This window comes from Sparus aurata, chromosome 17 (assembly GCF_900880675.1).
Source record: "Sparus aurata chromosome 17, fSpaAur1.1, whole genome shotgun sequence".
Taxonomy (NCBI): Eukaryota; Metazoa; Chordata; class Actinopteri; order Spariformes; family Sparidae; genus Sparus; species Sparus aurata.
In genome coordinates, this window is record NC_044203.1 from 28,797,041 (window position 1) to 28,809,197 (window position 12,157).

At 43.3% G+C, this 12,157-nt stretch overlaps 1 protein-coding gene across 1 annotated transcript in view; it reads right to left on the minus strand.

Annotated features, from left to right (window-relative positions):
• Positions 1 to 843: 843 nt before the first annotated feature.
• Positions 844 to 12,157, minus strand: part of iglon5 (IgLON family member 5) — a 119,862-nt gene continuing 108,548 nt past the window's right edge. The window contains exons 7-8 of the mRNA XM_030394851.1: positions 11,243 to 11,394; positions 844 to 8,216 (exon numbers count right to left, since the gene is read on the minus strand). Coding sequence (XP_030250711.1) covers positions 8,113 to 8,216; positions 11,243 to 11,394 — 256 coding nt within the window. The 3' untranslated portion in view covers positions 844 to 8,112. The remainder of the gene's footprint in view (positions 8,217 to 11,242; positions 11,395 to 12,157) is intronic.

A 12,157-nucleotide genomic window follows, 5' to 3' on the forward strand; every position in this document is an offset into this window, starting at 1 on the left:
AAAACCATATTTAAAGTAGCTGCATGGACTAATGCAAAGTCTTGTGTTATTGAATCCTCAGTAAGTGTATTTAATATTCTCATCAGAAATATTACAAACTATATATACGGATACGTAATTTCACACAAATTGAAAAAGAATACAAACTTGATAGCTTTTCCTGTCTCGACTACATAAATTCATCCTCCCTGGGTGGATTCAAACAAAAAGTGAATTCTGGTTTGTTATCACATTTAATTGGAGCAGATTAACTCTAAAAATCCATTATCACTTTGTTTGACAGTAAACGACTAAACATGTGTGAGGCTGCGTTGAAGCTGAGGACGATGAGACACAGATGGTAGTCATTGACAAGAGGAGGACGAGTGGAGGGTTTCCTCTTGTCGAGCTACAACCCAGCTAAAAAATTAATCAAAACGAACCCTGACAAACTAGTTAAAAATGACTAATTTCCATATTAATGGTCGGTAATGACTGCAGATCATCTCTATTATGAAGCTATCACCCGCTAATAACATTCATATCATTTGTTGGCAAGTGATTTGATATGAACCATTTAGTCTGACAGAGTCTCCTCAAACCAAACATGCAGACGTTTTAATAAAAATACCACAAAAAAAAACTTCGCTCAGATAAACCTGCAAACACAACAAAAGCAGAGGCTCTTTGCTCAGCAGGAAGCAAACAGCGAGCTGAAGCGACTCGCCTGACCTCGCCTCCTTTCCAACCGCAGGGGCCGCCGGCAAGACGGAGAGAGAGAGAGACAGAGAGAGAGAGAAAGAGAGAGAGAGAGAGAGAGTGAGAGACCCGATTCCAGCAACAAACCACACACAGTGAGTTCTGTTAAAAACAAAACTGATTTTTATTTTTTTGTCTCCCTCCACTTGATATGATTTTTAACTCCACTTCATGGATTTTGAAAAAAAAAAAAAGAGTCAAAGAAGACAACCAGACGAATCAAAAAAAGAAAGTACAATCATCGCTTCACAGCACTGAGCATCTGTCAGGGCGGGAGACAAATGTTTTGTTCCTTTAGTCTTATCTTTCTTTTCTTTTTTATTTGATCGGCCTCGCGTGTTCACATTGATGAGATCTTGAAGAAAATGTAACAGCCGCCTGTACTTCAGGTCTGTGTTGTGAGTGAACGCACACAAAGCCTGCCCTGTGCAGCTCAGACAGCAAACACGCACGCTCGCGCACACAGATGCACGTTAGATGCTAGAATATGAAGCTCCCTTTTGAATTACTCATGCTCGTTACGGAGCGCGACACACTCTCGCATAACCCTCCCTCACGCACATACAAACACGGCATTTATATCAGCAATGACAGAGTGGGCAAACTGGGGAACTGAGGGGTGGGAGGGCAGAGCTTCTCACAGGTTATCTCCACACGGAAAGTACTGGAGGAGGACTAAATGTGTGTGTGTGTGGACAGAGAGAGAGAGAGAGAGAGAGAGAGAGAGAGAGAGAGGGAGAGATGGGTTCCTCACTCGACACTAAGCCAACTCATTCCCTCAATTATACACGGTGGGTTCTCTTCTGGTAAAATTTGTTATTAGTTTCCAAATGAGACGTTTTCCATTACTCTGCAGCAAAGGGCTCCTGCAGTCTGTTCACTCTTATGGCCCTCTTGAGGCACACAGCACACGACCGGCCCCCTATCAACCATCCTGTCATGTTTCCCTGCCTCCAGCGCACCGCACGCCCGTAATAAGACACCTGTATCCCACGTCGGTGACTTCACTGCAGCCCCGCCATCCCCGACCGCCTCATAACTGCAATATAAATCAGCGCAGAAACACCGGTTGGCGCTGTCACATGTGAAAGAAATCCAAGTTTCTCCTGTCAGTTCTCAACACCACAACCAATATTTACCCCTCGCGTGATTGACAGGGAAAATGCCAGGCGTGGGCTGGTGATTCAGAGAGGCCAAGTAATGGGACTCTTTCTATGTTGGAGATGTGAGGGTGGGCGACTTAATGACTAGGGGAGACGTAGTGGGCGAGATGCCTCCATTGTGCTTGCCTGGTCTGCGCGAACGTTGCCGCTGCTCGACGGACGGAGCGCGACACGCTGTTAATTAGCCAGACGCTCAGTTTCTCGGAGAGGTGAGTGATTGACAAGGCGCCATCTGTGGTCGCGGTGAGAAAGAGGGCGAGGCTGCCGGCTCTGTGGCTCGACATCTTTGACGCAAGCTGAGATTTTAATAATATACAGAACACTTGGACTCTATCTATCTATCTATCTATCTATCTATCTATCTATCTATCTATAGCAATTAAAGAACACTAATCTTGATCTAGACCTACATACAAAACACAGATTCCCCCCCTAAAGTTGGGGAGCTGTGCAATTCTAAAACAGCACAACATTTTTAAACCTCATGTACTTTCATGCCAAATCTCCTTGAGGAGGAGACGATGGTGGTGGTGGTAGTAAAGCTATGTAAGAATGCTGCCAAGCCAATGACCACTGTTCAAGACAGCGTTTCAACATTAGTAAAGATCATACCTCTGGGTAGTTTTAATGGGAAAAAAGAGACATTTTCCTTCCTGTATTTGTGGCAACTTAACGGGATATATCTGACAAGACGACGGGATGTTTCCAGCCGAGTCTATGTTGACAAAACCAGGTATTTTTGAGCCACACCCTGACATTTTTTATAACTTTAGCCAAGTTGTTTTTGTGCCTAAACCTAAAGAGACCATAAGCACGACTTTGTCACAACAGGAAATTGAAATTCGAACCTGAAGAATTGTAAAGTTTCGACATAATGAAATGTAAAGTTTCCATATCTGCGGTTTGCAGAAACTTACAGCGGCAACATTTACTTTGGTGATTGGGTTAAACATTATTACTACCTGGGCTTGTATAAATGTTCTCGGCAAACGCAGTTGGTTCGCGAATATTTGCATTCTGTTTTGATCCACTTTTTAACCGGCGGCTCAACTTGTACAGTTACATCGTGCAACTGTCAGATGACTTTTTAATTAACAATGCTTCAAACACCTGAAGTGCGCTGCTGCTCAGATGGAGACTTTTCCTCATCACGCTCCTGTCCAGCACGCTGTATACTAATGCACTCATTAGCGGTGGTAATGGAAAAGTACCGAGCCTTAATAGACTTGCAACATTGACTTTGCCCAAGAGAACTGAATGAGCCTGTAGATAGTTGGTAAACAATGGATAATTAGGATAATGTATGGGAATTAGGCGTGCTTTGCCGTAAAGGACGTGAGCAGGGGATTCAGAGCAATGATAATCATTCATATGTAATTGTCACTTGTGTAGCATATCCTTTTGGTATACTGACTCTGCGCTGCACCGTCTGCATGACTCTGTCTCACGCTATTAAATTTTAATCCGTCAAATATAATTTCATACAATATTACACTGCAGCCTCACACCTTATCTTTGTGTACTTTACACCCAGATATAAGCCTCTAGATACACAGTGTCAATAGCTGCTGACGCTGGCAACGGCGAAATTATCCTGGTTACATCTCTGTCATTACTAATAAAATGAAATAAAACATTATGGCACTCAGCGAATTGTGTGTCTTGGAAGCGGGTTTGGTTAACACTGTATATTTGGCAGCAACGCAAACACCAACAAGGACTGACGGAAAGAAAAACAAGCGATTAATTCTTTATTCACTGGATCTGTACCGCAGCTCTGAACACATAGTTTACTGGGCTGACATTACAGCTTGCCCAAATAGTTTCAGAGAAGGGCTTAAAATCGATGTGCAATTAGGGGTGTCTTGTATCAGGCATGATGAATTATGCTCTCTGTTCTAAGGCTGGTCTATAGACACTTGATCAATTCAGCTTCTGGGGACCTGGTAAGGCCGGCCCGGGGAGCAATTGCTCTATTCCAAAGCCATTCAGTCGAAGGTATTGATTAACCATTCCATTCTGAATTGAAAGTCTGTCCGGGATCTGTTCTATGGCGGGAGGGTGTCGCAAGAAGGACTAAAGCCTGAGCCTGATACGTATAAAACAAGGAGAGCAGTACATTCAAGCCTTCTTCGGACCAACTGTACACTTCTTCTGCTATTCTACAGTCTTGACTTGAAGCACCGTGTTTATTCACCATGTCACGGCATCAGTTCAGGAGCGATGTGTCTGTCCTGACAAATTGAAGAGTTTCATTACATGACTCTTCTCAGCAAAAGGCACAGCGCACCGAAACAGTTAATGTATCGTACAAACCCTAGTTCTACATCGGTTCACCTACTCTCCAGTTACGTAAACCCCATTAATTTAATCTTAATTCAAAGGGACAAACAAAAGCACAGCTATTAAAGTGCAACGCGATGCTTTGTCCTGTAATCTACGTGCTGGATTTTGTGAGCTCGGAAACACAAACTTCATGGCACCTTATCAACGAAGATTCTGTAAACAGATCATCACAACCCCCAGCTACAGGAGCCAATCAACAGTTTTCTCATCAGGGCGCGCCGAATGTAATTAGGGGCCGAGCAAACGTCTTGTTTATATCACTGTAAACTCATTGAACCCCAGCTGGGGTGTTATTTATACACTTGAAGTAGGCCAGACTGTGTTTGTGATCAAGGCTATGGTAATACTCTTCATATTACATAGTGAAACCATAAATAGTGCGTGGTACACTTTCCTCCCCCGGGAGCGGCAAAGTTTTGAAATGCAATATGAGCGCCTGTCTGTCTTCTCCCCCTAAATGGAGAGTTCACTGTCTGGTTAGTGTCATCCCATCTCCCTCCGGCTCTCAGCTTTTTGGATTTGCATTGTCAGAGTATCCTCCCTCAGGACCGGGTGCTCTCTCAACAGCATCCTCATCTACCCTCCGACTGTGCACCCAAGGGGGGTCGGATCTGCTGCCTCCTTGCCCACACCCTCTCTCCAGTCCTCCCTCTCTCCTCTCACAGCTAGAAGTGTGACACATTCACATACATCATGACTCATAAAAACATGTTCTTTTGCTGTTTGTTTGTCTGTACAAATGCCCATATTTTCTTTTTTTTTTCCATCACCATGGTCAATCGAGTCATATTGCCCCTCCATCTGGACCCTTTTCACCCAGAAATCTGAACACAACATACAACGTTTGCTTGTTTTTTCTTGTTTTTTTTTTTTTTTTCAAAATCCACCCTTACACGAACATTGACGTGCTTTTTTTCAAACCCACATTGAGAAACATGACAGTGTGTTATTTTTTTTGTCCGTTTTTTTTTTTGTTTGATGTCTTCTTCTGGTTTTTTTGTTGTTCTTTTTCTTCATCAAGGACAGATTATGTACATACAGATGTTATATGCCACTGACAGACCCAGTGGGACGCTGACATTGAACGGCGTACAGGATGTGAGCGGGAAACTTAAAAGATAAAGATTAAAAAAACAAAAAAACAACTGAAAGACAGATGCTGAGAGGATGGAAATGTGATGGAGAAAGAGAAAAAAGAAACACTGACCAAACGACCTGCTCTTGTGCTTGAAATGGAATCCGTCATTATTTCTGGAGCGACGAGATGCATGCACAAACAGTGTGTGTGTGTTCTGTCACACAGAAAAAACCCAACTACACCGCGGATGGCAAGACTTTTTTCAGTACAACATGTAGTGTTTTTAGAGTAAGGGCCATTTAAACAGAGCGTCACAATCATTTCATAGTACTGTACACAGTAAAAGTACAACAACAGACTTATTTGATATACCTTGTTAATGGTAAATTTTTCAGATATTACACCACAGCTTTAACCATATCTGATACCTCTTGCACAGTAGAGTTAGGGGTTATTGCTGGTTTGAACAAAATCAAACAAAACACATTCAGACACTTGATTCAATACGGAGTTATTCCCCTTTTAAGGTCGCAGTAGTCAAGGGTTCAGCCGGGGTAAACTCATCTCTCCGTGCAGGCTCGTTATGGCAAATTTGCATATAGTCGCTGCATGTGAGTGGAACAGTGTTTCAGCGGAGAAACGAGTGCCACCGTATTGAAACATGGGCTTACCTCCCACTGTTTGTGCTGTGCAGGGGAACTGGATGGATAATTGTGCCATGGGGGTTTTGTAGTGCCCATGCCTGCATGTCACAGGTACACATTGGAGGCAGCACTGGCGCACCAAGGCGAAGGTTGTCCTTGAAGAGGATTCCTGTCAGTGGCAGGATTGAGCTTGATTTATGGGGGCCATCACCAGCTGGCAGGAGGGACAGGTGGAGCCCGGGCTCCTTCACTTAGCCAGCCACAGGTAATGGCTAATTAGATCTTTATCTCCCTGCGGTCTGGCCGAACAAGAACCGACTCACGGCCACGACCAGAGACTGACATGGATCCAAATCATTTATCTAGCTGGTCGGAGGGAGACACACACTATGATAAGTGGACAAATATGCTGTAAATGTGTCTGTGTGTGTGTGTGTGTGTGTGTGTGTTGCGGTTAACAGCATGAGAAAAAAAAGAGTCCAATACATAAACTGTTACAAATTATAAATTACATCATCATTCACTGCCTCTGGACTCGGATGAAATAATCCCTCAGACTGTTTCAAATGCATTTTTAAAAAGCTTGTCATGGCAAAATAGAGCACATCACTTCGAAAAACTTTACATCTTTTTTTTTTTGTTTTTTTTTTGTTTTTTTTTTCATTGTTCAATGTGTGTGACTTCTCAGAGTAAAGTACAAAAATTATTTTCCCCACGCACGGCTCATTACCATCAGATTTTGTTCATTTTTTTTTTTCTCACATGGAATTACTATTCATAGTTATTCAAATACTTATTAACATCATCATCATCTGTACTATTATTAACACCAAAAAAGTAAAAGCAGGTAACCTTGCAGAGTAAAACAGACACAGTGCGGGGAGGGGAGGAGAGTGGGAGGGGAGGGGAGGGAGGGGAGGGAGTATGGACTCACGACAGGAACATTTCTAACCGGTACATGCTATCAACAAGCGACAAAGAGGATGGAGCTGCAGCTTTGAAACAGAAGATTTGTTTTGTCACCGGGACAGTCTCTTTGCTGCTTCAGAAAACTGGAGCGTAGTCGAGGCTGGTGGGCGATGTCGTTCGGCGCCGGGCAACCGGAGGTCGCCGGCATGGCCTCTGTACTGCATATATTTACACTGGGGAGGAAGACGGTGGGAGCAGAGGGGGTGGGGGGGTGACACGGAGCAGAGAACACTACAGCGATGCGAGAGGGGGGACTAGACAGAGCACATTGAACAGAGGGGCGAGGGGGGGGCAGGGGGGGCTGAAAAAGGTTTGGGTAGTGAGGGTGTCCACATGCGAAAGCTCAGTATAAACCCCCCAAATTACATAAAGGGGTAGTTAAGACCGACGCCGTCACCACCCACCCTTTTTTTTTTTTTAAATACATTTTGACATCATTCATAGCAGCATCACTGCTACACAGTTAAAATTAAAAATCCATACGTGTGTGTGTGTGTGTGTGGGTGTGTGATCGACGGGCGACGCTTCACATGGTCACCAATCAGACAATTTCCAAAAGGTCACACAACCACCAGTACCACATCATAATTATAATTTCCATAAATATCCACCTTAATATTGTGACTTTATCATTTCCATAAGGCAAACATTGTAGGTGAGTCATTAGTCTATGTAGTATATTACATAAATGATCGTCCAGTTGTTAGATTATCTATTTTCTCATTGATCACCAGCACAATAATCATTAATATACACTCTCTATCAACATCAGCCAAGTGGTGATAATGAGGGGGAAACGAGGAGAGGAGGAGGGGGGAAAGTACCAAGTCAGACAAATCTGCAAGGCATTCTGGGAGACGAAAAGAGAGAGTGTCTGTGTGTGTGTGTGTGTGTGTGTGTATGTGAGAGAGAAGAAGAGATAATGATGATGATTTGACCTCGAAATTGAAGTGAGGGTGCTGAGGTTGTGGAAGGGGAGCGATGCGGTTGTGTGTTTTATGCGATGATTCAATGGCTCCTGGATTAATGCATATTATTTTTGTTCACAGTGATGGGTTCGTAATTAAAGAATTTCATTTCCTTCTTCCTTTTCCGTAGAGGGGAGGAGGGGGGTGGGAGAGCGGGGCTTTTTTTTCTTCCAGGGGGGCGCTTAGGGACGATTCCAGGTGGATGTCTACACCTTCAGCAGGAGAAATGCAGAGAGGGAAACCCAGACAGACACGCCGACGCTCATTCCTGCATGTAAAGCAGTCCCTCGCCCCTGTATAGCCCCCGGTCCTGGAAAACAGAATGACCACAATAAGAGAGGAAGAAGAGGGGGGAAGGGAAAATATGCACAGTTAAATACACACATGATGCTGGAAGTAAGGTGTCTCTGTATGTGATGGCTTGTAGTCACAATTCACCAATTTAATTCTGAAACCTTGGCATAATTACTGTAAAGACTTTACACATCAGTTTGCGTTTAACAACGTTGATATGGTGTTTACATTTCCTTTATTCTAAGAGCCTTACACTCATCGCAGCATCTGAAGCCTTGTGTCTTTTCATATGAGTCAGGACCCTTTTCAAGCGACGTACTCATAGTAGATAAATATAGAAGGCTGTAAAATAGGTAAAAGTCGAGTCTTTTCATAATACTAAGCTGTCTATTCAGTGGAAAGACTTCAATATTCTGGAAATCGGTGCTACATGACGAGAGAAAAGAGGGAGAAAATGGCTGTGGTATTCCATTTTGCTCAAAAGCAACCAGAAACCACTGCGCCGCGGCGTTACGTGCTGCGATCAGGGCAATGCCTGGTTTTGGCTCATCCACTTTGAAATAGGAAATAATATGGTTACTCGCGATGCAGCTGAACAGTAAAATATGTTTTTGAGAACATTTGCGGTGAGAAACAGGCAATGCAGTAACAGAATCTTGTTTCATATTTGATCAGCACCGCTTCGTTTTACAGCCTGATGTAAGTTCAGTGAGACGGCTCGTAACACTTTACAGCAAGGAACACGAATGTGTGTGGAGCAGGAACGACTTGATAATTACTGAATAATTAATGAGTAATTCCTGAATAACTGTGATTCAAGGACTATAAAGTAAATAATAATAAGTTACTGGAGAACAGACTGGGAGATACTGTCTTAATGAATTAAACTAGTAATGAATGATTAATTACTAATAACTAAATCATATTTCTGCATCTTCAAGTAAAGCAAAACACATTTATTGCTGATTACTTAATTATAATTCACTTTCATTACTTTTGTAATAATTAAGTAATTAGTAATTACTGAGTCTACTCAACTAACTACTCAATATTGTGTTTCCCTTCATTTGAAGGCGCACAGAAAGAGTAATTAATGATTAAGTAATTAGTAATTATGAGTCTACTTGCTAATTACCCAGTATCATGTTTTCCCTTTGAATGAAAATACACAAAAATAGTAACTAATGATTAAGTAATTAGTAATTATGAGACTACTTGGTAACTAGAGTTGCGCTCTCTTGATCCAACTTTTGGATCCCTTTGTCTGTGGAGAAGCAGAGATACAAAACTGCAGAAGCACAATCAATAGTTCAAACAACAGCAAAAGAAAAAGTCTGCTTGATTGCGTGAACTGCGTCACTTGGTGGACAGTTGTTGGACAGCGAGAGGGGCTTTGTGCTCGCAGGCAACAGTGAGGGAAGTTTACCATTGTTAATTTGCATGTACTGCCCACATTATGAAGAAAGTTTCCCTTTAACATGTTGTAGACCTTCAAGGTTGGCATTTTAACTTGCCAAACGCAGGTCAAACTGATAACATTCATGATGGCTCCATTCCAGGTACATGTGCCAGAATTCAAAGCCGTTGGACCTTGGAACTGGAACACCTAAATGGAACTGAACGTATAATAATGCATCAGTAGCAGTTACACCTGTGTTTGACAAGTCCAAATGTCCACTGTGAGAAGTCTTCAGAACAATATGATTCAGTATGTTAACTTGGTTATTCTCAGGGTCCAAAAGCCATTAAATGCTGTAGTGATAACTTGAGAATTGTTCTCCAGAGAGCAAAACAAAACTCAATATCATTCAATAGACAATCAAGAATATTGTATTTGGGACACAAAATTACACTATGATTGAAAGGACAATTGCAAGAAAACCCTTAAAAAAGCCCTCTCTCTTGCTGTTTGGTGCCATTATGCAGTCTAGTAGATTTCTAAAATCTAACCTGGTGGCTCATAATGTGACAGTGTAGTGCAGGCTGCCAATGGTCTCAGTAATGGCCTCGTTGGTAGAGGGTAATTACAATAATAAGCCAATTTTGATGTGATAGTGGGTTGTTGATGTTAAAATGCTACATGTGGCACCTTTTAAAATGGTGAACAAAGGCGGTACAAAAGCAGGGAAACAAAGTCAGGGGAGGCAATGACAGTGAGGGACGGCGTTTGAATAGAAACGCCACAAAAGTATCCGATTATGAGCCGATTTTTCGCGCCTGGTCCAGAACAGAAAGGGGGTTTGTTGTGCTCTAATGATGGCAGGAGGAGATTAGGAAGGAAAGAGGAGGCAGAAGGACAGATGATGGAGAGATAGGCTGACAGTGGAGGCAGCGGTGGTGGAAAAAAAAAAAGAGAGCAGGAAGATGTATGGGTCTGACGGGGGAGTGAGTCATTGAAGGGAGACTGGCCGAGATAATGGGTAGAGGAATGAAAGAAGAAAGGGGATAGATGAAGGACTCACTTAAGATGGTAATGCCGAATGCACTAAAGGGAGGGGGGGTGGGGGGGTGGGGGGTGACGGGAAATGGCAGGGTAGGAAATCGCTCATTGGGGACAGTTAATGTGAATTGGGCTTGGAGTGAAATGACAACTTCTTGCGTAACGGGACAGAGCGGAGCAACGGTCTGTGTGTGTGCATGCAGCAATGTGTATGGACGAGAGATGGAGGGTGAGAGCCCGGACGAACTAGGGAGAGAGAGAGAGAGAGAGAGAGAGAAGAGCGGTAATGTAGGCAAGCAAAGCTTTAATGGGGCGGAGAATAACGAAAATGGGGAGAAGGAGGGAGGAGAGGGCTGAGGAAAAAAATGCTGTGATGTGTGTAGAGCAGAAATGAGATGGGGGGGGGGGGAAGAGGGAGAAGTGGTGTGTCAGTGCATATGCATCGTTTTGTGTTGGTGTGTCACATCTGTTCAAACTCCCGCACGTTGATTGATAGCCATGTGGGATGAAAGTGAGCGTACTTTGTGAAAGCCCGCGTTTGCGCACAAGTGTAAACTGTGCATTGTGTGCATGCACCTGCATGTACTTCTGTATTAACTTACGAAACAGCAGCATGCTAGCGTTGGAAGCCCCCAGACGGTTCGAGGCAAAGCAGGTGTAGTTGCCAAAGTGTTTCTCTGTCACATTAGTGAAGAGCAACAGCGAGCGCGTCTTCTCGTTTTTGATCCTCAGGGTGTTGTCACTCTCTACCGGCCTGGGTGGTGTAAAAGCGGAGGAAGGAAGTGGGGAGGAAAAGAGAAGAAGAGAGTGAAAAAAAGAGAGATAACATCACACCTGGTGACTCAGCCTGAATAAGAGCCGTTTTTTTTCAATGTCCCTCCGGAGACAACCACGCAACACAGTCCCCCCTCCACACATCAGCTCTGTCTCACCTTGTACTAATAGTGAAATCTAACAGTCCATAAATAAGAGAGACCTCCTGCTGGGGCCCATTATACTCTATTAACAGCTATCTCTGGCTGGCAAAAGCTTGTCTAAGTACTTGTGCGTCTTGCATTGCCTGATGCCAAATCACCCTCACTCCGCTATGCTCGCTGGGACCTTTTACAAACTTGGAAGGACAGATTATGTGTAGGTAATAGAGAGCAAATAGACTTCCAACAAGCCAATATTTCTCCGGAGATGGCAAAAACATACATGATTATCTTAAACCAATACTCGTGTCAGAGGTTAGGCGAATGGATGGCGGCCAAGACTGCGTGTGCTGTATGCTGGCTGGCTGGCTCTAAAAATGCTGTTAATGTGCAAAAGAAAAAAAAGTACTTGAGCTTTTTGGGATAGTTTTCTTTTAAAGATATCTGTTCACACTGAAATGCCAAAACAATAATCTCCTCCTTGTCCTCTTTTGGTTGGCAAACAACAAATTATCCAAGAAGAGGGATGCTTAATCTGGTGAGCCTCAGCTGGTTAAAGCTCTGCTCCCTTCATTTCGCTGTGATTATCACCTGCTGTATGCT